The sequence below is a fragment of the Accipiter gentilis genome, chromosome 22 (genome assembly GCF_929443795.1).
Source record: "Accipiter gentilis chromosome 22, bAccGen1.1, whole genome shotgun sequence".
In the NCBI taxonomy this organism is placed as follows: Eukaryota; Metazoa; Chordata; class Aves; order Accipitriformes; family Accipitridae; genus Astur; species Astur gentilis.
In genome coordinates this window covers 1,036,096-1,060,603 of record NC_064901.1, presented here as the reverse complement: position 1 = coordinate 1,060,603, position 24,508 = coordinate 1,036,096, and the positions used below count along the sequence as shown (strand labels likewise).

The window sequence follows — 24,508 nt, the reverse complement described above, 5'->3', positions numbered from 1 at the left end:
GCTGTCTTTAAATGGAGTGTTGGTACTCAGTATCTCTAAAAATGGTTATACCCATCTCTACAAATCAAATTCCCTGAGTTTTACACAATTGTGACTACTGAACTGGAGTTCATAGTCTGTTTTGAAACAGGTTATTTCTTGTCCTATTCAAGCCATTTATCAACTTTCCCTTGATATTTTCAATCTCCTTCCACAAGTGTCATGATCTTTTTGTTCAATGAAGTCCATTTCCCACCTCATCCCTCTACTGGAGGGAATTTGAGAAGGGTGCTCTTTTCTTTTCTTTTCTTTTCTTTTCTTTTCTTTTCTTTTCTTTTCTTTTCTTTTCTTTTCTTTTCTTTTCTTTTCTTTTCTTTTCTTTTCTTTTCTTTTCTTTTCTTTTCTTTTCTTTTCTTTTCTTTTCTTTTCTTTTCTTTTCTTTTCTTTTCTTTTCTTTTCTTCATTCTTTCTGGGTTTATTTAGTTTTTATCAGCAACATTTTCCTTCTCTCCCTCTGTGATTTCCCAGCCGTGAGATAAATAGCCTTGTATCTTACAAGCTAAATACAATTACTGCTATCAAAACTGGAGTCTTTCTCTCCCAGTAAATGTCTCTTGGAAGCTGATAAGCTGTTCAAGGCAAACTGCAGGCTTCTGCCTAATCCTGAGATTAAACATAACCACCCAGAAGACAGCAAGAGATAATTGGGGGGGCGGGGGGGAGAAGGATGCAGGCAGGAGAGGAAGAGAGGAGGAGAAAGTGAGATCCTCTCCTGAGATATTAAGAGGACATACACAAGGCTCAAGGTTATTTGTAAAGGAATTACACAAAACACACAAGAGCTTGTTATGATGACGAATTTCCTCAGATAATGCAGCGATTGTTGTATTTGTTAAAGACAAAATTTAGCAGGGATTTGTTTGATGTAAAACATAGAGCAGCCATTGCTGCTGATTTTATATTAGTCCCCATCTTGTCCTTGAAACAGGAGGTCTCACAAGGTTGCATCCAGATTCTTTGCACATGCTGGCTGGGGTTCATCTCACTGTCTTTACACTTGAATATGGGGAGACAGTAGATTTCCCAAGAGCAAAGCGGGGGACTGAGCCAGCTTTTCCGTGCTCTTTGTTTTGCTACGTGCTGACCATCTGAACAAGGGTAACTTAACCCTCCTGGTTTTGAAACAGGGTTAACACTGATCTTCTAGGAAATGAGTGCCTTAATTACAGAGGAATAGCGTGTTACACCTGTAGTAGTCTTCAGTTACAACCAAGGCAGGATTACTGAAGACAGATAGTCTTTATGAATCAGTCCAATACAGTTGAAAAAAGAAGCCTCATTTCTGGATATATAAGTTCTTCTTGATTTTTTTCATCAGTGACATTTTAATTTTCTCCCTCCGTAATTTTTTTACGGTCTTGTGTTTCTCAAAGCTTGTCTGTATTTTTTAACTGTTATCAATTAGCCTAATGGGATATTACCTCTCCCAACTTCACTTTATTTAATTTAGAATGCATTAGTCAAGAAGGAGAAGGTAAGTTTGGATGATCTAATGCTAGCATCACTGGAGGATTTAAGAGAAGTCTACATATCCTTTCTTCAGCTGACGTGCTCTGATACTGTAAATAGTATGCAGTATTGTGATTATAAGTTCTCATGAGCTCAGTAATGCAGAGTCTAATGCTGGTTGGGAAACTAACAAGGAAAACTCAAAAGCAGAACTAACTGGGGTGTCTGAGTCATTGCAACAAGTTCTTCCTTTCTAAGTTTGTACTTATCCCTGCACAATACCCCTGCATGGCTCATGTTGTACTACTTCAGTGATTTCCAAATGTTTGGTAGCTGAGCCTTATTAGAGGAAATAACTAGTTCTCTGTGCTTTGCAGAGCCTGGCTCCTCCTCCCCCAAATTCTCTCTGTCTCTTCCAGAGTGATTTTGGCATCTCCTCATTCCCTCTTCTTTCCACCCTCCCCCCCAACTCCAAATCTGATTTCTGCCTTCTTGTGCCCCTTTAGCAATCCCTTTCCTCTTTCAGACTCGAGGCCGTTATGATCTCCTTCTCACTTCTGAAGCTTTGCTTCTGAAACGAAGATAACAGTAAGAAGCTTGGCTGAATCCATTTGCCTCCATGAAGAGGCACAGGGATCTTGTGCTTGACTGCTTGGAGTCATTAATAACTCCCATTGCTTGATGTGCAAGCTGAAGGGATTTCTTTGTGGTACTGCCAGGTCCCACTGTGGTCTTAATATTTTCCTATCCAAATGCCCTTGTGAGTGGGTAATGAGTTGGGAACAAGAGCACTGAATTTTGATTAGCCCTGTGGGCTGAACGTGATCCCCAGGGTTCTTGTCATACACTTGTTTGTGGGGTTTGATTTTTCATATTGTGCTCATTTTGTGGGACTTAAATGAGCTCTCAGATGCTTCCTATCAGCATGAATTGGTGATGGCATGTAAAGTGCCTTTGACAGATTTACTGCATTTTATAATGAGCTAAAACATATAAAAAGACAGGGTTAATAAAACAGCATTTGAGAAGCACATTTTGAAGGAGGTACTGTGACATATGTTGAAAGATCTGCCAAGAGGGATGATTAAAGCATGACAAGTTGATGAAATCAAGAATTGATTGTAGCTTGTCACTGCAGGGCCATAACATCTATAATATATTTATAAGGTTGGAAAACAGATAAATATGGCTACATGATATGAACACTCAGTTTTGGTCCCCTGTATCCACTGAGATATAAACCTACACACATTAAGTCACCAGCAGACAAACATACTTTGGAATCTGTGCAAAAACACCCATGTTAATGCATGTGCATCCATACTGGATGATGGGATAGGATCTGACGTGATAAAAAAGTTACGTAAATGTTGCCACTGTGCTCACAGTTTAACTTCTATGTACTTCGTGTTTTGCTTTCCCATGGGATGTATGATGCTGTGGTTCATTTCCATTTTGCCCCTATCCCCAACAGTTGCATGGAAGTGCTTTAGGGCTTGTCTGTCTTCCAATTCTGTCTTTGAGGACAGAGGAGAGGAAAGACAGAGAAAAAAAGAAAAAAGTGACTCCATTGCGGCTTCCAGTACTCATTCTTCCTCTCAAAGTTTCATTTCCCCAGACTGATCCAGGCTCTTACGGCATGCTGCATTCAATAGTCTGCTTGAGTTGCAGTCACCAAATACCTTAAGCGCATGTGAGTGGTAGTCTGGCAAGCACCAGCGTTTCTGTCAGCTTGGCATTAAGAAAGAGGGAAACGCATGGGGTTTTATGAAGATGTGTAAGGTAACCAGGCAGGACAAACAGTACAGTATTATTTAACAGCAATAGGATTGCAAGAAGGAGTTTACCTAAGGAAGGACACACACAGAATAGTATTTTCATGCAAGTAGCCATGACCATCTAATTCCCACCTAGGATCCCACAGATAGTTGTTGAGCTGTGGGAAAGAGGGGAGAAGGGATAAGAAGCATTCTTATGTAGCAGTCTCTATTACTGCTATGTAACAGTCACGTAAAAGGTTGTTCTAACATGCGAATACATGCCACAGAGGCAATACTAGTTTTAATTTAGCCAAAATACTTTATCTTGTTTATAACCTGGATAAAGGAAATATTATCAGAAAGTACTGACAATTTGAGGGAAACTTTTTGTTGTTGCTGTCCAAAAGAAGAGATATGTATTATACTGCTGCATGCTGTTAGTTGAATTAGAGTAGCATCATTCTTACATCTTCCTGAATCAGACTAGATGTCCAATATGTCAAATCTACAGGTGAATACCAAATACATCAGAAGAAAATTTGCTTTAATGGTCAAAATGACACTTCTGTCCAATGGTCCTGGATTTGGGATGGTTTCTATTCTGTCCTTCCAGAGCCTCTTTGTTCATTCATCTAATCAGCTTCTTGAGCTGGACAGCATCCAAGTGTCTGATGCTTCAGAGAATTACAGTAACCCACTATGGCAACAACAAAAATATGCCCCAAAAGATGTCCTTCTAAAAAAATTTGTCCTACTATAATGCTTAGTTTGTGACCTGAAATATGAGGTCACATAAGCTGTACATGTTTGTGTCACGTCTACAGTCATTAAGTTTGTATTACTCTGTTGAAAAGCAAATGCTTTCTTTTTTCCCTCATTAATTCATTCAGGGAGACATGATCATGTGGAAATACTCCCACTCCCTCTCCAGCTGCAACTTGATAGAAGTTACTCTGCTGTATTGTGAGCACATTGCTCAGCCAAATTTAAACCAAGACAAAACAAAACCTAGGCAGTTTAGTGTCCTGATTCTCTTTCCACTGATGATCTTGATTCTCAAATCTCAGCTCTTTCCTCTTAGCCTAGTCCTACAGACTAGGATTCTTTGTAAGAGAAATTCTTGTAACACAGAGTGAATGCTTATGAAAAGTTGTGTTAACCTTTGACAAGGGTAGTATGGCATGTAGTGTAACTCATGAAGAGATGAGCTTTATGATTCCCCAATCCTAGGCTTGCTCTATGTAAGAATGATGACTTAAGGTATGCCAAAATACAGTATCCATGGGGCACTGATGCATCTTTCTACCTAGTTGTTCTCACCCTTCTTGTATCTAATATAAGAACCCTGGGCCGAGGGATTTCCCTAAATATTGGGATTACATTCTTTTACTCACTACAGGCCTTTAAGTCCCTGTCTCTGAGATACTATGGTGCAAAACATGTGTATTGCATTCAGACAGGGATCCAAGCCATGCATTTCTTCCTTGTATCTCTTTGACATCCAGCACGCTTCTTGCTAAAATCATCACCACGGCATTTTCCATGAATAGTAATTGCACACTAAGAGATGTAGGTGTATCCTGATAGCTTGGTCTTGCTAACAATTCCAGGCTAAAGTATACAGCTGCTCACATAAGTGTGCTTATCCTAACTACCTGAATGCTCACATATTAAGAGCTGTTCTCACCTGTTTGCGTTCACTGGTCCATGATTGTATGAATGTCCAGGTACCAAGCATAAGCATTATCACCAAAAATTGCTGAGAAATTTCTCCTTTACTGGAGTAAGATGAATTACTATTGTTTCAGTCATCTGATGATACATAAAATGTAGCTGTATAAAGTACTGCAGAGAGAGATGGAGAAATATTTCTCAGATGGAGAATCAGGCTAAATAAGATTGCTGGAAAGTAAGAATCCTGCTAGACAGCACAGTGCAGTGAACTCCCAGACATTAATGTAGTTACGTTTCTCTCCTGGTTTAGTTCTGTTTCAGTTTTCCTGGTCAAATGGAGTTGTTATAATATGTTCTCTTTCTTCTCTCCCTCTCTGGCTCTCCCTCTGTCCCTGTCTCTCTCATACACACACACACACACGCACGCATGCAGTAAGTGAGTAAACAAACATCTGGCCTGAGGGATCAGAGGCTTGAACAAGAACTTTGTGCTGTTCTGATCTTATTGCCTGCAGAAAGAACAGTGCCAGCTATAATCCCAGGTTGACACAGCTGACATGCAGTGGCAGAAGGGGCTCATGCATCCGCGTCAGCCTTCTCCCTGCTCACTAAAAGGCACTGGAAAGCACAAAGTAATTGAAATCCAATGCTGTGGACTGAAGCAGAGCAATTGTGTAAAAGGATGGTCAGAAATGAAAAGGGCCGGTCATGGAACTAGGAGCCAGAAGTTCCTGAATCCCAGTCTTGGCTTTATAGATGCCATTCCCTGTGGTCTTGGGCAATGCTTTTACTACTCTGTGGCTCAGTTTTTCAGTCAGTAAAGTGGGGATAAAGCCTCAATTTACATTATCTTCTGGGACTTAAATAGAAAATATTCTACAATTCACTGAGTATGAAAACCTTTCTGGGTCAGTGAACTTACATCTTTGCTATTTACTGAGTACCTGGAGCACCCTGGAGACTGAAAACTCCAGTGTTGGACTTGCAAAAAATTTTGTATTTTTTTCTTAAGCCCCACAAATTCAGAATTAGTGAGATTCATGCAGCATGCTAGTCTGTCGTGTGCAGACTGAGTGGTATTTTACCCCTTCACTACTTAGCATTTCCATAGCAATTTCCAAAACTCAGTCACTTCCAAGAAAGAAATGGGTTTAGAAGGTTGGAGTAGGAGGAATATATCTACAGAAACTGCAAGTGCCTTTTCCCATGGGTCTACCTTACTTCTGACACAGTGTTACTCAGTACTGATTTTTTTTCACTGTATGGATGTTTCCTGTGCCTCTACTTCATGGCTTGGCTTTGTGAATGGCACCTGTCTTTGAGAAGGCTTGCTGGGTCACTACAGGGTCCTGAAATTCTCTTTTCCATTTTCTAAGCTGGTGCAAACAGAAGAATTGATTTCAAGAGGAGGCAAAGATCACCAATTTGTAGCAATTAGAGATGGGGAAGGTCTGTTTGGTCTCATTATTCCATTCTGTAATCAACTGATATCCCTCACCACTTTATCAAGTAAAATTTTAAATAATTCAGGAATTTCCCTGAGGAGACTGTAGCACTGTCTAATATGTAATCTTGATAGGAAGTGCTTCTTAATAAACTTGTTCTTTCATCAATTTCTTACTTGCTTTTAGTTATTTCCTGGCACTCACCCTAGAGAACTTGCCCCTTTCCTTATGGTTTTTGCCTTTCTGTTATTTGTAACTGGTTAGCTTTCCAGTCCTCATTGGTGACATTTGACTAAATGCTTTATTGTCATTACTCTCATTACATACACTGACTGAGCAGCCTCCCTATAGTCACTGTATTCATGGGAGAGGACTGTACCTGCTTTCTCTATTTGTTGTATATTCAGCACCCCATATTATCACCCTGATAATATACGCACAGGTAAATGAGATCCAGAAACATCTGAAGGTTTCTGGCAGAGCCAACTCAGCTCCATCACTGCCAGCAAGCATCAAGGCAGTGACTGCAAGTCCTGCTGGAACTAAGCCGATTCCCACACAGATACTGGAGTGCCTGCCGGCACCTTCCGACAAGGAGTCTTGGATTTGGTGTAATGCCTGATAAACATAAAGAGGAGCCCTTCTTGAACGGGCAGCTCAGTGCGCTGTGCGCTGTTTGCAGGAATCAGTGCTCTTTCTAGCGCTGCCTCCATGCTGGCTGTGTCAGACCTAAGCTAGCTGTCTACCTGAGTGTTCTTGTTTGCCAGGGGTATGATAGTGAGCCACTGACTCTTTATGAAGCAGGTGTAAGGCCACAAGTTGCCTTACGGCAGATCCTGCACCATGCAAAGGCAGTTGTTCTGTTTTCAGTCTCACATTGGTCCTGGAAGCAAAATAGTTGCACTTGTGTAGCTCTGATGCCTAGCCCAATACATGTATGCTAGATCCAGTGCTTCTCTGCCCTGACTTTGCATAATCCACAAAACAGATAAGCAACCCCTAGATAAATGCGACTTTAATAGAAGTGGTTTTGGCATTTGCTTATTGCTGCTTGTTCCCACTGGGCTATATAAATCAGATCCCGACCTTTCCCAAAGGAAGCAAAGAAGTGGGATGTGGGGACAGTAGCAGTGGGTCTTATTCTGACATCTATTTCATATCTCTTCCTGCAAAATGAAATTTGTTCTTGTTTAAAATGGAAAGATCAATATGTAGTTTCAGTTGTTCTTTAATAGTCACTTTAGCCTTGGCTGCCTGATATGGGGCTTAATTTAGACCTGGTCAGTGAAAAAAACCCAAGAATTTACACATTACTTAAAAAACATCTCAAAGATCTGATAACGTAGACACCCAAATTGTTTCCTATCTGTAAAAAGGTTGAACTGGTAACTGCTTTCTCTATACTGTACACTAGTTCACTTTTCCAACGTAAATCAAAAGAGAACTAAAGCAGACTGCTTTTATCTCATGCCCATTGCCCCAGCTTCTATAGGGCTGAAATGATTCAGTATAATCTGCTCATATAAAATAAGAACTGAATCACATTTTTCACAAGACTAACTTTTTTTTTTCTTCTGCACGCTTGAAAAAGTTTGATTAACCTTCTTCCACCTTTGCTAGTCTGTTTTCTTTTTTTTTTTTGCTCCTGTTGCGCTTCTGCGTTAGATTATTGGGGTAAGGCAGTCATTTTCTCAGTCATCCAAGACAGGATTGAAAGATGAATCTAAGGGAGGTTAAAATGTTGCTGATCTTGTCCTGGGGCAGAGGGCTGAATTAGATGACTTCTCAAAGTTTTCCCTAGTCTTACTAATGTCACAGTGGTCCATGTTAGCTGCACCTTCTGGATAGACATTTAAACTCTTAATCTCCTAGTTTGCCTCTGGATTTCCCAATTATTTTGGCCTGAATACTGCTTTGCTTTGAATTAGGATCCTATGGGTTTTTAGGCTAAAAAAGATAAGATAAAATAGAGAGTGGCAGCAGCGTAAGGCTTTTGGTTGAGAGCAGAAACTTAGAAACAGCACCAGTTGCCTGAGTAACTTTTGCTGTTGTAGTCTCGCTTGATAATTCTCTCTCCTATTTTTAGTACTTTTGTTACCGAGACCTTGTTGTCTTTTGTCATGAGGGCAGTGAGCGGAGGAGAGTTGCAGTGTGAAGGTCAGCTTTTAACTCCTGTCCACGGTGTGATGAACGAAAGGAAAGGTGTGGCTCCCAGCAAACAATGTGAACAGAGGGAATTGAAGATAAAGTCAAGGGCATGCAGGATTACAGGGAAAATGAGGACAAGAAATAAAATGAGAATTCAATAGCAAAAGATGCAACTTAATTGAACAGTGAAGACGGGGGGAAAACATAATATCCAAGAGCTGAAGCAAAGATAAACAATGTCAAGACTTGACTATTCTTCAATCCCCTCAAATGAAATAAAATCCCAAACTTGAATTAATCTTCCATAGCACCCCTTGTTATACAAGGCAAAACTGAAGCTTTGCAAGAATTTGTAGAGGGGAAGTTTATGGTAGTTAGAAAGATGCTACATCACCTGCCTTATAATTATTTTGTTTAGTTCCATGGCCTTCCTGTTCCATTTCTGTATAAGCAACATCTATGGTTTCAGGTTTGGACTTTTTTCAAGCATTTTATAAAAACTGCTGTGAGTAGAGATTTTTTACATGTTTTGATTTTAATGCAAACATTCCCTATGTTATATAACATAAACCACAATATGGTCTTACGGTAATGAGACAAAATAAACAGCTATACATAAACAGGCCTGATGCTAAAACTTTTTGTAATGTTGTTATTCCTTCCTGATTTACAGAAGAAGAAGGTTCTAGTCCTAAATATAGGACTAATAGGCTTATCTCAGGTTCCTAGCTGAATACAAAATGTGAACAAATGATGGTTGTACTTTGTATTATTTGGAACAAAATATGTACTTAAGGAGATGTGAAAATGGGACAGGTTAGTATACTGTAAGTTTTTAAGTGCAGCTGCCTGAAAACAGAAGTGGTTAAAGAGGTTCAGTGTGTACCAATCACACACTTCTGAAATCTTTGTGCCCTTTATTAGATGTTAGGGAAAAATGGTAGCTTTTGCATGATGCATGTGAGTTTCCTTTTCCAGGGCACACAACATCAGCTCTGGAAAAGTTTTGGGGCTGAATTGAACTGAGTCAGTTTATGTTAGTAGAGGATTTAGCCCCCAAAGGTAAACTTTGCAGGCTGTAGCAGGCTACCATGCCCCCCTCCCTTACTGATGTCAATCAAGTGTATGTAAATCTTAGCGAGATTACGGGCATCCATAAAAACTCAAAAGGACCTGGCATTAAAGGCCGCTGGGTGAACCAAGCTATCGAACACTCACTATTTACTAGCCCTTCTCCTACTGAAATTCCATTTACAATACGAAGAGAGGTGGAATCAGTTTAAACCTTGATCACAGATATCAAAATGTTTTCTTAAATCATTAGTATCATCATATCGCCTTTCATTTAATAACTGCTTGTTAGATAAAATGTCTCATTCTTTTTTAGAGACTTATAAGCAATGAAGAAAATGTTGCTGCTTGTAGTGTCTCTTCATAAAACAGCCTTTGGCATTAATTTAGGACAGATGAGTGTTTTCTTATGGTATTCTTTTTAGCATCTTCACAGACTTGACAACACATCAGGTTGGATTAATATTCCACCTGGAAGCAAGTACTTTCTTTCTGCCCAGTGCAATTTGCTGGAACCTTTCAGCTTTTCTCTTTCACACCAAAGCGGCAGTAAATCATCATGATTGGTATCTAGGCCAAGAAACAACATTTTTCAGAGCTTCAATTGCTCTTTTACTTCCTTTGGCTTAAGAATCCATTTTGGTTTAGAAATAAGCTTAATGCAATGAAGATTGTTTGTTTTCTTAAAGGAACCATAAATGGAAAAGCAAAACATTATCCAACATTGAAGGGCTTTGGAAGAAAAATTCTGCTTTGCCCGTGAGCAAATTTAAACTGTCTCGCTCTGGACTGTTGCACTGTATCAAAAGCATTTCTTGTAGGAACTGCTAATAGTGATTAGCACAAGCAAATTCTTTTGATTTTTTTCCCCATTTTAGTTTGATCTAATTTGAAGATATCAAGAGCTAAAGCTAGAAGTGAATCTGATCTATTTATCTGTATAGTCCATAGAGCGGGCATACAGAGGGGTCCAGAAAAAAGACAGAAGGCTGGCAACCGACCATATTTAACCAGCAGGCTCCGATTTTTATGACTGAGGTGCCAGGGTTTCTTGGGGGAAAGAGGGAAAAACAAAAAATAGAGCTCTTCTGCCAGATTCCTCTGCAAAATATTTAGTCCTCAGGAATGTCTGTGGTATTTGAAATGTTTTGAATATTCAGGTTAAACAAGATTCATGGATCCAGAAGATTTCAAAATGTTACCATTAAAATCCTTAAGGTCATAAGAGCTTGGGTGCTTATCAGTTTGCTGGAAAACTGAGGTCTATGTGCTACCTAGGAGATGCAGCAGGATTTTTGTTAATCATACATGAGTACTAAATGAAATAAAAGGCTTGTTTTATCCCAGTCTTCACAGAGCTGGATTTGGCTGTGCTTTGGAATTTTGCATGAGAAAGGAGAAAAAAATAGGTGAAGGAATGCATTTCTGAGGTACAGTTCTTTAGAAGAAGCTAAGTCATGAAGCAGATCATAAGTCATACTGATATACATGAACTTATTATGCAGATGAAGGAAAAAGGAGGAAAGTTATTTCAAATGAGCAGTTCCTACTGGTACTTGACTATCATTTAAGCAGTGAGAAACTATGGAAGGAAAAATATTTAGTAAGTCACAAGTAGCAAAACCAATCCACACAACTTTACTATAACAAATTCTATCCTGCAGACCTTTGAGACCCACATTGATTATGAATGCAAAAGAACTATGGCATTAAGCATACATTCTAAAATAAATTTAAATGGCTATCTTTATCCTGTGTATCCTTTTCTGAAGTGCAGCCTTGAATCAGAGCTGGACTCAAAGAGAAAAAAGGGAGGATCTAGATTAGTTGCGTGAAGGGATTGTTTGAACACATGTATCATTCAGCGTTAGAAAGGCATTGCATTGAGGTCACAAAAGGACTGTTACTGAAAGTTTTTGTGTATGAAGATGGGCAAGGATCCCCCTTAATCACATCATGGCTCAGCTGTCAGAGGTCCAATGAGCTTACTTCATGCTGAACTTATGTTACTTCGTGTTGCAAACCATGATAATTCCTTTTTGAACTCTCATATAAAACGCTGTGTTTATTTTTTTAAAGCACAACTCAAAGTCAATATTAATTCAATAATTGTATGGTTTTATTGATATGTAATGACTATCCTAAGCGGTTAACAATGGAAAACTTGTTTTTTAACTCAATGTTATAACTGGGTATATCTGTGAACACATTCTCATGCACATGTTTTTAAAAATCATTCTTACTAATGACTGAAATAAAATTTAAAAACAAAACAAAAAAGAATAGATCAGGTATTAATGTTGCAATTTAAACCTATTTGAATTTTCTAATGTCCTTCAATTTTTCGTAGCTTTTCAAGGTATGATTTTTATATGTATTTTAATCTTGCTGAATATATCTGCCTAATAAGAATAATATTAAAACTAAATTAAACCTGATTTTTTAAAAAAGTCTTTAAAGATGTAGTGGGGAATAGTTGTCATTTCTGTCTTTCTTGAAGGTCTAGGACTGCATTTTAAGAAACCCATTTTTCCCTGTTATGTCTTCTTTCATTGTCCCACTTCCTTTTTACCTTAGTCTTGCTGGCCTGTTCTTGTCAGATGCCCTACTTATGAGAAATTTCAATCCACAACATTTTTTCCTTTCTACGGTCAGCCCTCCACACAGAGGAAGAAGTGCTCCATGCCAGCCGCTGGCTGACTCATGTCCCTATGGACTGTTGTGGATCATTCTTTATTCTGAAAAAAATCTCATTGCTGCCAGTTAAAGATTGCTTATGTATGTACCGAATGAAGCCAGTGGAGTTTTTTGTTCTGATTAAAGTGTGTTATAGAATTTCTTTGGCCCTATAGAAAATGTTCTCGGCCATCAATATTAAGATTTCAGTGCACTCATCTAACCAGAAATTCTTACTCAGAACATACTCTATAAAGTGGGGAATAACCTCCATTTCTACTGAAATCATATCTTTCTATATCACATGCAATATAGATGTAGTAGTAAACTCTCTGTAAGTGTTCAATTCTGGGTTGACAGAGAAATTTAGGAGTTCACAGAGAAATTTAGGTCTTTAAGTCCCACTGAAACACCTCCTAAGAGTCTTTCAGGTCCTAGTCCTCATTTCTTACACAGAGAAAAATAGGCACACTGCAACAGACCAAAAATATCCTGAAGGAGATGCATAAATTCAATGATAGCATTTATGAGATTTAGCTGGTTTGATGAAGGAGAGCATGGATTAGTGTGTTGAGAAAAGGTCTAATGGATAAGCAGAATGCTTTGCTAACTGATCTTAAAAAAAAAAAAATTTTTTGTAGTGAGCTTGACTTAATTACTTTTATTTCTGTTCTCCCCAAACCAGCAGGTCTGCTTCCATGTCCTGTGAGTATAAACTTCCCCTAAGCTTAAACAAATGGGAGAACTTGCAGGAAAGGGACCTATCTTTTAGGTTAATAAACTGGGAAAACAAATGACCTGCATGAGCCCAGCCTACATTACTCATCAGCTTATTATTAATAAAAAGATAAAAAATAATTGTTTTGTTAATATTTCTGTCCTTTAGCTTTAGGTGTTTTGTTTGGTTGGTTTTTGGTGTTTATATTACCTCAGCTGTTCTTTATCAACTTTTTTCTTAGATCCTGCACTGAACATGATTCAAATTTTATGTTTATGAATCTGTATTTCTAGAAATACAGAACTGACTATGGGTACTTTTTGGTCATGCTGATATGAATTATGAGAGCTGGGAATCTACTTAAAGATAACAATGTCTGTGAGTGACTCCCAGCCACCATGGTACATTGTTTAATATTATTTAATAAATGACTGGCAGAGTGTGTTTCCAATATTATATCTTTTCCTTCTAGTTTATCCAAGTAACCTGCCTGTACATGGCAGGCATGTGTGGTGGGACAGAGAAACTGGTACATCAGTGTGTGTCAGCTAGTGCTTAATTAGATCTTTCTACAATGGGAAATAACAGTTTCCCACAATGGATCTGTTACATGGAAGAAAAAAATAGATGACTTTCCAGGAAGGTGATAAGGAATCAGGCCAGTAAAGCTGCTCTTAAATGTTTTTGCTTTGTTTTACCTGTTGCCCCAAATAAGCAGCAAGGCTCCTAAATGTTCATCATTATAGTTGGCAATATTAACCCAAATCACTGTTTTCCTGACCGCTGGACTTAGAGACACAGATGATGATTTTCACAAGTACCCCTTAAGATTAGGTCCATGCTTTATTACGCGTGAATCCCTGTGGGATTATAGCCAGTGTGTTGCTATAGTGCCTCTCACCTGTTCCAGAAAGTCAGCAGTAACAAGATGATGCCGGAGAGGATAGCCATGGTCAGCAGGTACCTCATACAGAGTGGCAGCATTTCTGAGCAACGGTTAGGCAGTAAGGTTTATTGAACACATAAGATTTACCAGTCATATTGCCAAGTCATATTGCTTGCAGTATGAAAGTGTCTGCTATTGACTGGGTGGAGTATCTTGCCAGCTGTTAGTCATATATATTTTTTTCCTCGGTGTGTCTTTACATTGAAAAAAGATTCAAGCATCTGTTTCAGAAAGTCAAACAAATATGAAGCCACCTTAGGTTATTTATACATGGGATTTTAAAAGCAGTACTGCAAATTGTGCAGAGCAGTGGCTGACTCTTGGACTGCCATTTGTTCAAAACATGTATTGAAGCACTACTGACCTACTGAACTTCTGTTTATGGTAGCATTACTTCATAAGGTGGGGGCTTCCTCTTGTTTTCTACAGTATTATAATGAAGTTTGTAAAAGATGCACTCTTTTTATGCCTATCTAACTGAAGATTTTTTATAAAAATAATACAGGAAGGAAAAACTAGAATGATTCAGAAAGTGACTACAGCTGAAGAAAATGAAAAAGCAGAATGATGGCACTTGTTTAGTGTCACTCCTAACATCATCAAAGTGAGCTGCTCCTTTCTACTAGCAGTTGGCCCAACCCATCTGACTTGTACAATTTTTCAGTAGCCAGGGAATTTGGACAAAGACTTTATGTGAATCCTATTCCTCTCTGTACTGCACGAGTGATAAGAGCTTTCCTCCATAACACACTTTACTGGATAATTCTATTATCCATCAACATGGAACAATGGAAGTGCACTTGCCAGAATTTACATCTTGGGTAATTATTTCTGCTTTCATTTAAATTAGTTTATAAGCTTCTGTTTTCTGGCAACAGGCCCAAGTCTTTGGTAACTGGACACAAGCCTTCACGTATCCTTAATGAACAGCTCACCCTCTTTTAAAATTTTACTTCCTTTTCCTATCTATCTTCCCACTCTTAGTTTGTTTAAAACTACTCCCATTACATCCTTTCAGCATAGATTCCTTATAATTTCTTCCTTCCTTTTTTTCTGTTTACTGGGTTTCTAGTCCTAACGTGTCTTTTACTACTGCAGGAAGGTTTATCAAAGTACTAGTACTCACTGTGTGTTTGTGTGACTGACATATTGTGCCATGTCCTTGTACAGATGTAGAGTCTGATCAAAATGTTTTAACTCATGGCACTGAGTTCACTCAAGGTCTCATGTCCCAGACAAATTACACATGCCTTCTAACCAATTTGGATAAACAAATACTCTGAGGAGAATCTGAGATATCTTTTTCATAGGATTTAACTCCTTCGACCTTCCAGAACCTCAGGCAATTGGATGTATAACTATTCTCCACTTTACTAAAGATAAATCTCTCTCTTTTCAAATACATATGTTCACACACACACTTATTTATTTATAGCTAAATAAGGTCATAAAAAAAACCCCAAAATTCTAGGATGTTTTAACTATTTCATTGACTTTTCAGATTGTTTTTAAGCTGTTTTTTAAACTTTAAAGGCAACACTGATAGTGAACGGTTCCAAATGGTAAAACAGAAAATCCCCTTCAAATATAACCGGCCCGTAGAGGAGTGGCTGCAGGAAAAAGGTAACAGTTATTAAAACTTTCATTTTAAACCCATTTGATTCTAAACCCTCATTTTTAAAGCCTGCAAATAAATGTTTCTTAAATGATAATCGCCTGCTGCATAAATGACTGTTTTAATTTTCATTATAATTTGTGTCAGCTTCCACCTGCCGTATGTTGATAAATCATGCTATAATACATTGCTATTAAAATGCAGTTAAAGGGACGAAATTCTAAGATTGCTATCATAGTAATGACAAACAAACAAGCAAAAATTCAGGAGACATTTTCTAAAAAAAAACCAGAACAAAGAAGAGTGAAGAGCAACAACAGTATTATGGCAATTTAACCACTGCATGATTTACCTATTTTGATTTGGTTTTAAACTACATTTATATCTTTATTATCAAAGTTTTCTTAACAAATTTTCAAACCTACTTGTTAAACCACTTCCTGTAAGTTTCTTTTTTCTCATTAGTCTAATTAGCCACTATGGCTATGTATTTCCTAATTGTATTAAGATAATTAAATGATTTTAAAAAATGTTGTAAAGAAAACATTTTTTAACATTTTCATTTAAACTACAGTAAGGGAGACAGAGAAAGATGATTGTTCTGTCACTGTTATGCTATGTCTGGAGTACAGTTTGAACACTCAAATGATACATTTGTCCAAGTTATGGGTCAAATTCTTCCCTAACTTAATCTCAGGCAGTGCTACTTAATTTTGTGGGTTTTCCTGGCATAATTGGCCTCAGTTTAGCAAAAGACTTGTTAACATGCATAAATCCGGTTGCCTTAAGTGAGAGTTCTGCATACACTCCATGACCTGTTGAAATGGGACTTGTGTCCAAACAGAAATGGTTTTTTATTAGGAATTTGGAGGGGGAAAAAAGTCTTGGATATAGAGCCCAATCCAAGGTTCTGTTGAAGGTAACGGAATAACTCTTACTGATTTCAGCAGGGTTTGGACTGGGCTCTTGGTAATACAGTAGAGCTTAAGTCAGGAAGATCTTCTCCCTCTATACTAACTGTGTATTTAAAAAAAAAGAAAAAAAAAAAATCACTGTAACTAAATCCTTACCTTGAAGTCTAGAAAAAGCAGAACATGATCTTCTCTTGTTTCCTTTTAAGAAAGTACTGCTGATAAAAGGGGGTGACCTTTGAACTCATATCTCGCATTTTCTGTGCTGACTTAGACTATGGTTGTTAACAAATTTTCCATGAGGGAAAAACAATGTTTTGAAGGATTGGAAAAATATAATTTATATTCCATTTCAAACTTCAGTCCTCAGCTAAATTAAACTGATTCAGCCAGTATGAATTGAATTAAGGTCATGAAGGATGTGGCTAACTACACTCAAAATATTTTTATGTGAAGGGTCTGATCCTGCAAAGTGTTGTGCTTGCTCAGTTCCCATTAACTTCAATGAGAGCTGACACTGTTGCCCACTTTTCAGGTTTGGTCTACAATGGTGTAATGTTTGTGAATAAAGCTAAAATATTTGTGAAAGTAAGACAAAAATATTAATGTAACTAAAACAGAAATATTTTGTGACTACCAGGGTTTTATGGAACAGTTAATTCAGCTAAATTGTAAATAAATTTTAAGATAAAAGTATACAGAAAATGCTTATTGAGTCTCAGTGGGCTGCCCTGTTAATTTACAAGATCAAACTAAAACAAATAAATAAAGCTTAACACTAAAAAGAGGATAATTTTGGTAAGTTTGAATTTCTAAAGTCCCTTTAACACTAAAGACAATGATTGCCTCAATTTTGTTAAAACAGATGCATGTCTAATTCCTTGATGCAGTTCATGTGCTTGAGAAACCCACCTTTGTTTTCTTTTGTGGTTTTGGTTTGGTTTTTTTTTCCTTTTTGGTTTTCCACCAAATCTTTTATTTTATGTCACTGCTTCTCCAAGTTTGAGCTTATAAGCATGCCAAGGCACTTTCATTTGTAAGCCATCCTGAAGTTTTGAACTGAAGTCTACCTTTTGTGGATATTGATACTTTGTTAAAAGACAAACACACATGCAGTAGGGTCTAAAAGAGACAATATTTGAGCATTCAGACACTCTCAAAGCACTGGATGTTTTTAGGCTACAAGGGTAGAGCCATGTTTTTACTAAAGTGAAAGGAATTCAGTCTTCACATTTTGTGTTAGGGAATGACATTGTGCAGTGTAACACCTGAGACAATATAGCTTTGTTCCTTCATTCTGAAATAGATAGACATTTTCAGCAACTTGGGTACCACTCAAATTAAAAAATAATAAGAATGAATAATTTACCTAGCTGTTCACTAACCTGCTCATCCATCTGGTCATCCATCCAACAATTAATGTAACATGAAAACCTTCTGTCAAAAGACTTTATAAAGATGATGAGTGAAAGGGTAGCTTGCTATCAAAATGGAACAAGATGAACTGATGGATGGAGGAATAGATAGATTAATCAAAGAGACAGCATACAGAATAGCTGTCTTGCCCATATGAGTTCTTGGCTTGAGTGAGGTAAAATGAAACACTTTTCACTTGACATTTTTTAATCCCATAGATTTGGTCTTCCTGTGGTAACACTGTTACATTATTCATAATAATGAAATAGTTCATTCTTGGAAAACAAATATAATAAAACATCTTTCTGAAGCGGCATCGTTAACTGGGTTTGGGGTTTTTTTTAATTTTATAAATTGGTTTAAAATACTTCTAAGAAGAGCCCAGGTTTACAATCGTAAATTATATGAGTAATAAGAAAACATTAAACACTATTAACTTCACTGAGATTATGTATGTGAGTAAAAAAAGAAATATTAGTCCTAAATTGTTCAAATTAAGTAGTCATAAATCCAGCAGATTTCCTTAGGAGAGTACATGGTGTCTGCTAAGGCACAGATGTTACCTATTCTGCAATTGGATGAGCTAATAAAGACCCAGAAGCATCTCCTCAAATGTACTGATCCTGGAAGTCCTTAATTCTTGAAATCTCTCTTACTTACATGTGAAGTCTTGTTGATGTGAGTGACTGTACTTTTGAAGCAAGAATTATTAGTGTGAATTAGGATTTGCAAAGTCAGGCCCAAAATCTCTCCTGGTGTTACAGAAAAGTTACACTTCATTAAGATTTCTCTGTGATATTGTTAATTGGTGTTCAGTTTTCCAAATGAAGAAGTCAATGAGAGAGCAAACAAAGAAACGAGAGCTTGAACTATTCAGAACATTTACAAAACACCTGAGAAACTTAAAATGTGCTCATCATTTTTCTCCAGTATGACACTAAAATAGCAGTAGGAAGAGTTCTCTGTGGATAAGAAGGACTGTAAGTCTGCAACCCTTACACACCTAATAGAATTGACTAATGTGAACAGTTCCTCAGTAAAATTCAGTGGCCAAATAAATTTTACTAGGGGAAGTAAGGGCTTCAGAACTATGTCATCAAAAGAATGATTAGAAGAGATCTATGGTGGTAGAATTAAGTGTATATTCTCTCAACAGTTTTCTCTCATTCCATATCCATTTCCCTGTTGTCTTTATTCATGCACATGTACACTACTGTAAAGTGAAGAATGAGGAATGACAGGTTGTAGGTGACTCCAACAAGTGATTGTTCTTTTAGCAAACACAGCTCTAGTAACAGTGCTGTCTCCAGCATTAACCATATGGTGCAGCACATGAATCCTGGATTGGAAGACCACTTAACAAACAAGGAAGACCTCAAAACACAATCAAAGTTCCTTTTTAACCGGAGTGGTGCCACCTCCTTGGTGTACACTTTCTTTCAGTGTTAGAAGATGCAGATGAAGGCCCAGAAATGGAGACATGATCTTTTTTTCAGCCTTAATATACTATCTCCTCATTCTTGAAAGTAAAGCAAGAGTTATGACAGACATGTCTAAAGCTGTGCTGTGAGCTTGGGTTAGAATACATGACATGCTGAGGAGAGTTGTAATCCTTCAGTAAAAGTGAGGGACCCCTTTTCTAACCTGGCTTGGAGAGCTCTCCTAGCTGGAACACCAAAAATTCTCCTTCCTCATCATCACCCAACCCTTTTCCTTTTGGTAAAAGATGAAAAAAGATACATTATTGATTCAAGAGGAGAAAGGAATGGAAATGGAAAAACTTTGAATGGTCAGTACCTTCCCTCCATTTTCAGGGATAACATCTCAAGATTAGTGAAATAACTCCCTGTTCTTTACTCATCTCACCTCTACCTTTTGGCACTCTATCATGAGTGAGGTGGGAAGGAGGGAACAGTAGCAAGTGAAATGTCTGAGTATGTAGGGGCAGGGACAGCATGGAAAGAAATATAGTGCTAGAGGGAGGGAATGTGTGAGAAGAAGGGAAAATGGTGTAATAAAGAACTGACAGCATATCCATTAAAATATCCAAAGCACAACAGGACAAAGAAAAGCAAACTCTGAGGACATGGTATATGACAAGAGTTTGGCCTTCTACAGTATACAGTGCCATTTCCTCTAGCTCAGACAGGAGCTGGGCTTAGGGGGCTGAATATTTTGACAAATGCTGTTATTGGATACTATTTTCCTCATAGACAAGAGGAAAGGCTCTGTTTTTACATGCTGAGGATGTGTGGCTTCAGTGCATGTTTGTTGATGTGTTAATGGACATACGTTGCCTCTGGTAAGTTTAAAACCTCCTGAGATGCAGAATATCGCATCAGGTGTTTCAACACTTTCCAGGGGAAGGATACCCTCCATTTTTATTTCTCGTTTCTTCATCAATGCAGTTACTCCACCCTGATCAAGTTCTAGCGTTTCATTTACAAATCTGTGGGTGAGGAGCACAAGGGATGTGCAGCCCACCTCCACATGTCCATATGTTACACCTCTCCATAAACTTTTGCTTAGTTAGCTAGGGCCCTCTTTGGGGACAGGAACTCCTTTCAGATACATTTCTTCTCTTGTCCCCATTCTCTTCCCCATGGTTCATCCTGTCACCATAAGATGATGCAACACCGCATCACCACTTGACTTCGAGACCCGTCACGACGACCACCAAAATTGGTGAGCTCCCCCTCGTATTTTCATCTACTCTAACCACTGGCTGTGAAGGAATGAGCAGTGCATTATAGGCTCTGCTTTGCTACATGGTGGCATTTTGTACCTCTCATCAGGGTTGAGTGAGAACTGGGGAGCGGGAATGGGATGGGGACATGTGTTGCAAACTTGATTAAATTGGGAACATGCAGTAGATATTTGAATGATGATTGACTTGATGCTGCATTGATAACCCTTCTGAGCTCTGCCCAGTCTGGTTGTCTGTTAATTCAACAGATTCCAGGTGGCATGCCCCTAATCTTCTGAGGAACAGTGAAATTAAAGGCACTGCCTTTGTACTGCATGAAGCAATTAATTTCTTAATACAGTCAACCTAGTGCAGCCTGGGACATAAGCAGTATTTATAGAGCAGTCCAGGCTGAATGTGATTTAAGTGTCCTGCAAAAATAGGTGAATTGGCAATTGTTACTAGATTTATTTTTAATAAATATATTTTTTATTACATATGATATTAGACCACTCGTAACACTCAAGGAGTGATCTTGAGTAAATCACTTAACCTGCCTACATTTGAATTTCACTGTCTGTAAGAGGGGAGTCACATGTAAGGCATTCTGGGCCTTAACCATCTGAAGCACTAAGTTATCCTCACTATTTCAAAAGTTTTGCTCTTTCAGAGACATCACAAATGTTTACATTTGGTGTTTCTTGGGTTTAGATTTGTGAGTCTTCACAACACAAAATTTACAGGTGGAAGATCATGACTAATCCTGTCTTTAGATTCCTACACAATCGTTGTATCACCATCAATTTTTTTCTGATGTTTCACTGTCCTCAAGCCACCCCTTAAAACTTTTGCATTATAAAAAGTGGCTTTATGAGTTAATACCATCCTTTGACCAGTCAAAATAGAAAGTTTATTTATGAGCTAAAGCTTGACAGGTACTGCAATCTGAATTAATAGTAGATAAATAGCCACATATTGAAGCCTTATTTGTAGTTTAAAATAAGTCCAAGTCTAGAAGAGTGGGTTCAAATTTCTGACTGAGTCAAAGCTCCTCCAGAGTTTTGATGTGTGAGTGGATGCTGAAGGATGAGGTTCAGTTTTAGCTGTTCTTGCTTTCAGGCTAATCTTCCTTATTAATGAACTTTAGGCAGTACCTTTCCATACTGTATTTCTACAGTCATCATAAACAGTACCAAGAATGAATCTACTTCTTTGTTGTCCGTCATTTCTAGCCAGGACTCAATGTAAGATGCAAAGTGAAGGAAATGTCTGTCAATAATATTATTCACCCCCCCTTCACTAGGACGACAGTTAACGATCTTCAACACCCAGGCGCAAATAGCCATAGGAGGGAAGGACAGAGGGCGTCTCTTCCAAGGCCAGCTCTCCGGTCTCTATTACAATGGCTTGAAAGTGCTGAACATGGCAGCAGAGAACAATCCCAACATTAAAATCAATGGAAGTGTCCGACTCGTTGGGGAAGTCCCTTCCATCTTGGGAACAACACCCACAACCTCCGTGCCACCAGAAATGTCTACTACAGTCATGGAAACCACAACTACGATGGCCACCACTACAACCCGAAAAAATCGTTCACCACCCAGCATCCAGGTGAGTCAATTAGTCTTCTACATTTTCTGGGATTCTTAATTAGTCTTTTGTTTCACTGCTCACTTGTAAATTAAATGGGAACCCTGATCTCTGACTCATGTTCCATGTAACTATTTAATAATGTTATATAGGGTAAATCACCACAAAATGCCCTCGTGTTGCTGAACAAACAGCTGGATGAATTATTATGGCACATGTATGTGATAATGGGGACAGATTTTCCTCCTCTCTTAGTGCAACCCTATTTATGTAAGTAGGATTGCCCCAATGTGAATGAGAATGGGATTTTAACTCTGTTTCTGCAGTTCCCTATGTAGGGAAATGTATTCCTAAGGGAGTTACAAAGCTTAATGGGGGGTGGGTGTATGGTTATTTATTATTATGACAGTAGGTACTGCTGCAACAGTGAAGTTCATAATGGGGAGAAAAGCAATGGAGCATTACTTCCAGGTAGCGCCATTTATCATTTTCCTTTTATAGCCTTCCTGTAGAAAATTTTAAAGGAATACTATCAAGATCAGTTTCTTGCAAAATGTAGATGTTCCAACATTGAGTGGTTCCAATGTCATTTGTAAAAATCATTTCTACCAAAAAAAAAGAATTACAGATGTTCTGGTTTAATTGTGCCAATGTAGTGTTTTCAGACCTAAAAATGCAGTGGTTTTGGAACCACTTGTGTGGCAGCCAGAATACACTGGCTGAGATACTGGTGACTGATTATTGATCAGAGTGTGCCTTTATTAAACCTCCAGAGAAAGGTATATTGTTGTCTAGTTGGAGAAAAAATTTGAATTATTCCATCTGCTTCCCTGAAACAATTTCTGCTGCTTGGGACAAAAGACCTTAATGAAATCAAGAACTTTGAAATCTGTGATCATGCAAGTTCTATGCTTGCTTTCTAACTGCTTCAGAAGTTTTAATCAGTTATTGATTGTGTTTGTATATATATGACCATTCTCTTTATTTTTTATCTAGTCCTGATTACTTAGGATAAGAAAACACAAAAATCATCCTCTTAATTGTGTAGGAGGTCAGGCCACAGCTGGAGTATTGTGTCCAGTTCTGGGCTTCTCAGTACAAAAGAGAGAGCTACTGGAGAGAGTCCAGCAAAGGGTCTCCAAGTTGGTTAAGGGACTTGAGCATCTCTCCTATGAGGAAACGCTAGGAGAGCTGGGACTATTCAGCCTGGAGAAGAGAAGGCTCAGGGGGTGATCTTATCATTGTATACAAATACCCGAAGAAAGGGTGTAAAGATGAAAGTGGTGCTCAGTGACAGGACCAGAGGCAATGGACACAAACTGAAACACAGGAGTTTCCCTCTAAACATCAGGTGACTGAGCACTGGCACCGGTTGCCCAGAGATGTTGTGGAGTGTCCATGCTTGTGAATATTCAAAAGCCATCTGGACATGGTCCTGGGCAAGTGACCCTGTGTGACCCTGCTTGAGCAGGGTGGGGTTGGACCAGATGACCTCCAGACATCCCTTTCAACCACAACCATTCTGTGATTCTGTGAAGTACCTCGGGCTGCAGTGGAATTTACAACTATTAGAGTAATTAATTCCAAGCCAAGGTTTAACATTGCCCCCTTTGGCACTCTGTAAACCCACTTGGCAGCAGGACTGGTATTAATTGAGTTATTAGCCTCAAACACCCAAGAGGTGATTTACAAAAATCTCAGTTAAATGAGGGGAAATTACCTCAGGCTTGGTCACTGTCATAAACTTTGAAAGAATTACAGTTTCTTCTCCTCAGTGGCTAGCTCTAATTTTAGAGAAAATTGTTGTATGATTACATCTCCAGAAGAATAAAGTCTGTGGTCCTGATCTTGCTCTTGTTAGTTTACTGGAGATTTTCCATAATTTATAAAGGCAGCAGAACTGTGTTTAGCTGTAGGAGTGTAACAGAGAGTAGCACTGGACCTTTGTGGGCTGTGTCAAGTTGGAAATGATTCTGGCTTACCTGAAGAGGAACTCTTCCAGAAAGCTTCCTGCCTAGCCTACGTGGCAGTGCACTCCACCTGTAGAGACCACTGTGTGCTGAAAGAGCATCAAGAAGATTTAATAAAGTGTCAAAGTGCTTCTAAAAACATGGTTAGAGCAGTGATTTCCTGGATACACATGCACCACAAGAAATGGCCTCATCTCAGCTGATATTAAAGCAATAACTCTTTGACACTTCATGCTACCCACTGAAAGAAAGATAAAGGTCAATATGTACCTCCATTACAACTTTCTGCATTTCAATATCAGGCCCTTTTATTGCTGTCACAGCACAGATGGCTCTCCTTTCTTCCTTACTCTTGGTAGAATTTGATTCTGTCAGCTTAAGTTGCGTTATTTGT

General features: G+C 38.4%; 1 protein-coding gene across 47 annotated transcripts in view; it reads left to right on the top strand.

Moving 5' to 3' along the window:
• The window catches only part of NRXN3 (neurexin 3), a 1,031,704-nt gene that overhangs the window by 895,051 nt on the left and 112,145 nt on the right, over positions 1 to 24,508 (top strand). For 21 of the 47 annotated variants that reach the window (XR_007509161.1, XR_007509160.1, XR_007509159.1 and 18 more), the window contains 3 exons: positions 15,460 to 15,549; positions 20,494 to 20,553; positions 21,858 to 22,165. Coding sequence is in view for 43 of the 47 variants with exons in the window: in XM_049825548.1 (XP_049681505.1) it covers positions 15,460 to 15,549; positions 20,494 to 20,553; positions 21,858 to 22,165 (458 nt within the window). In the remaining 4 variants the exon portion in view is untranslated. The remainder of the gene's footprint in view (positions 1 to 15,459; positions 15,550 to 20,493; positions 20,554 to 21,857; positions 22,166 to 24,508) is intronic. The other 26 variants (XM_049825576.1, XM_049825575.1, XM_049825558.1 and 23 more) reach the window with 2 other exon arrangements.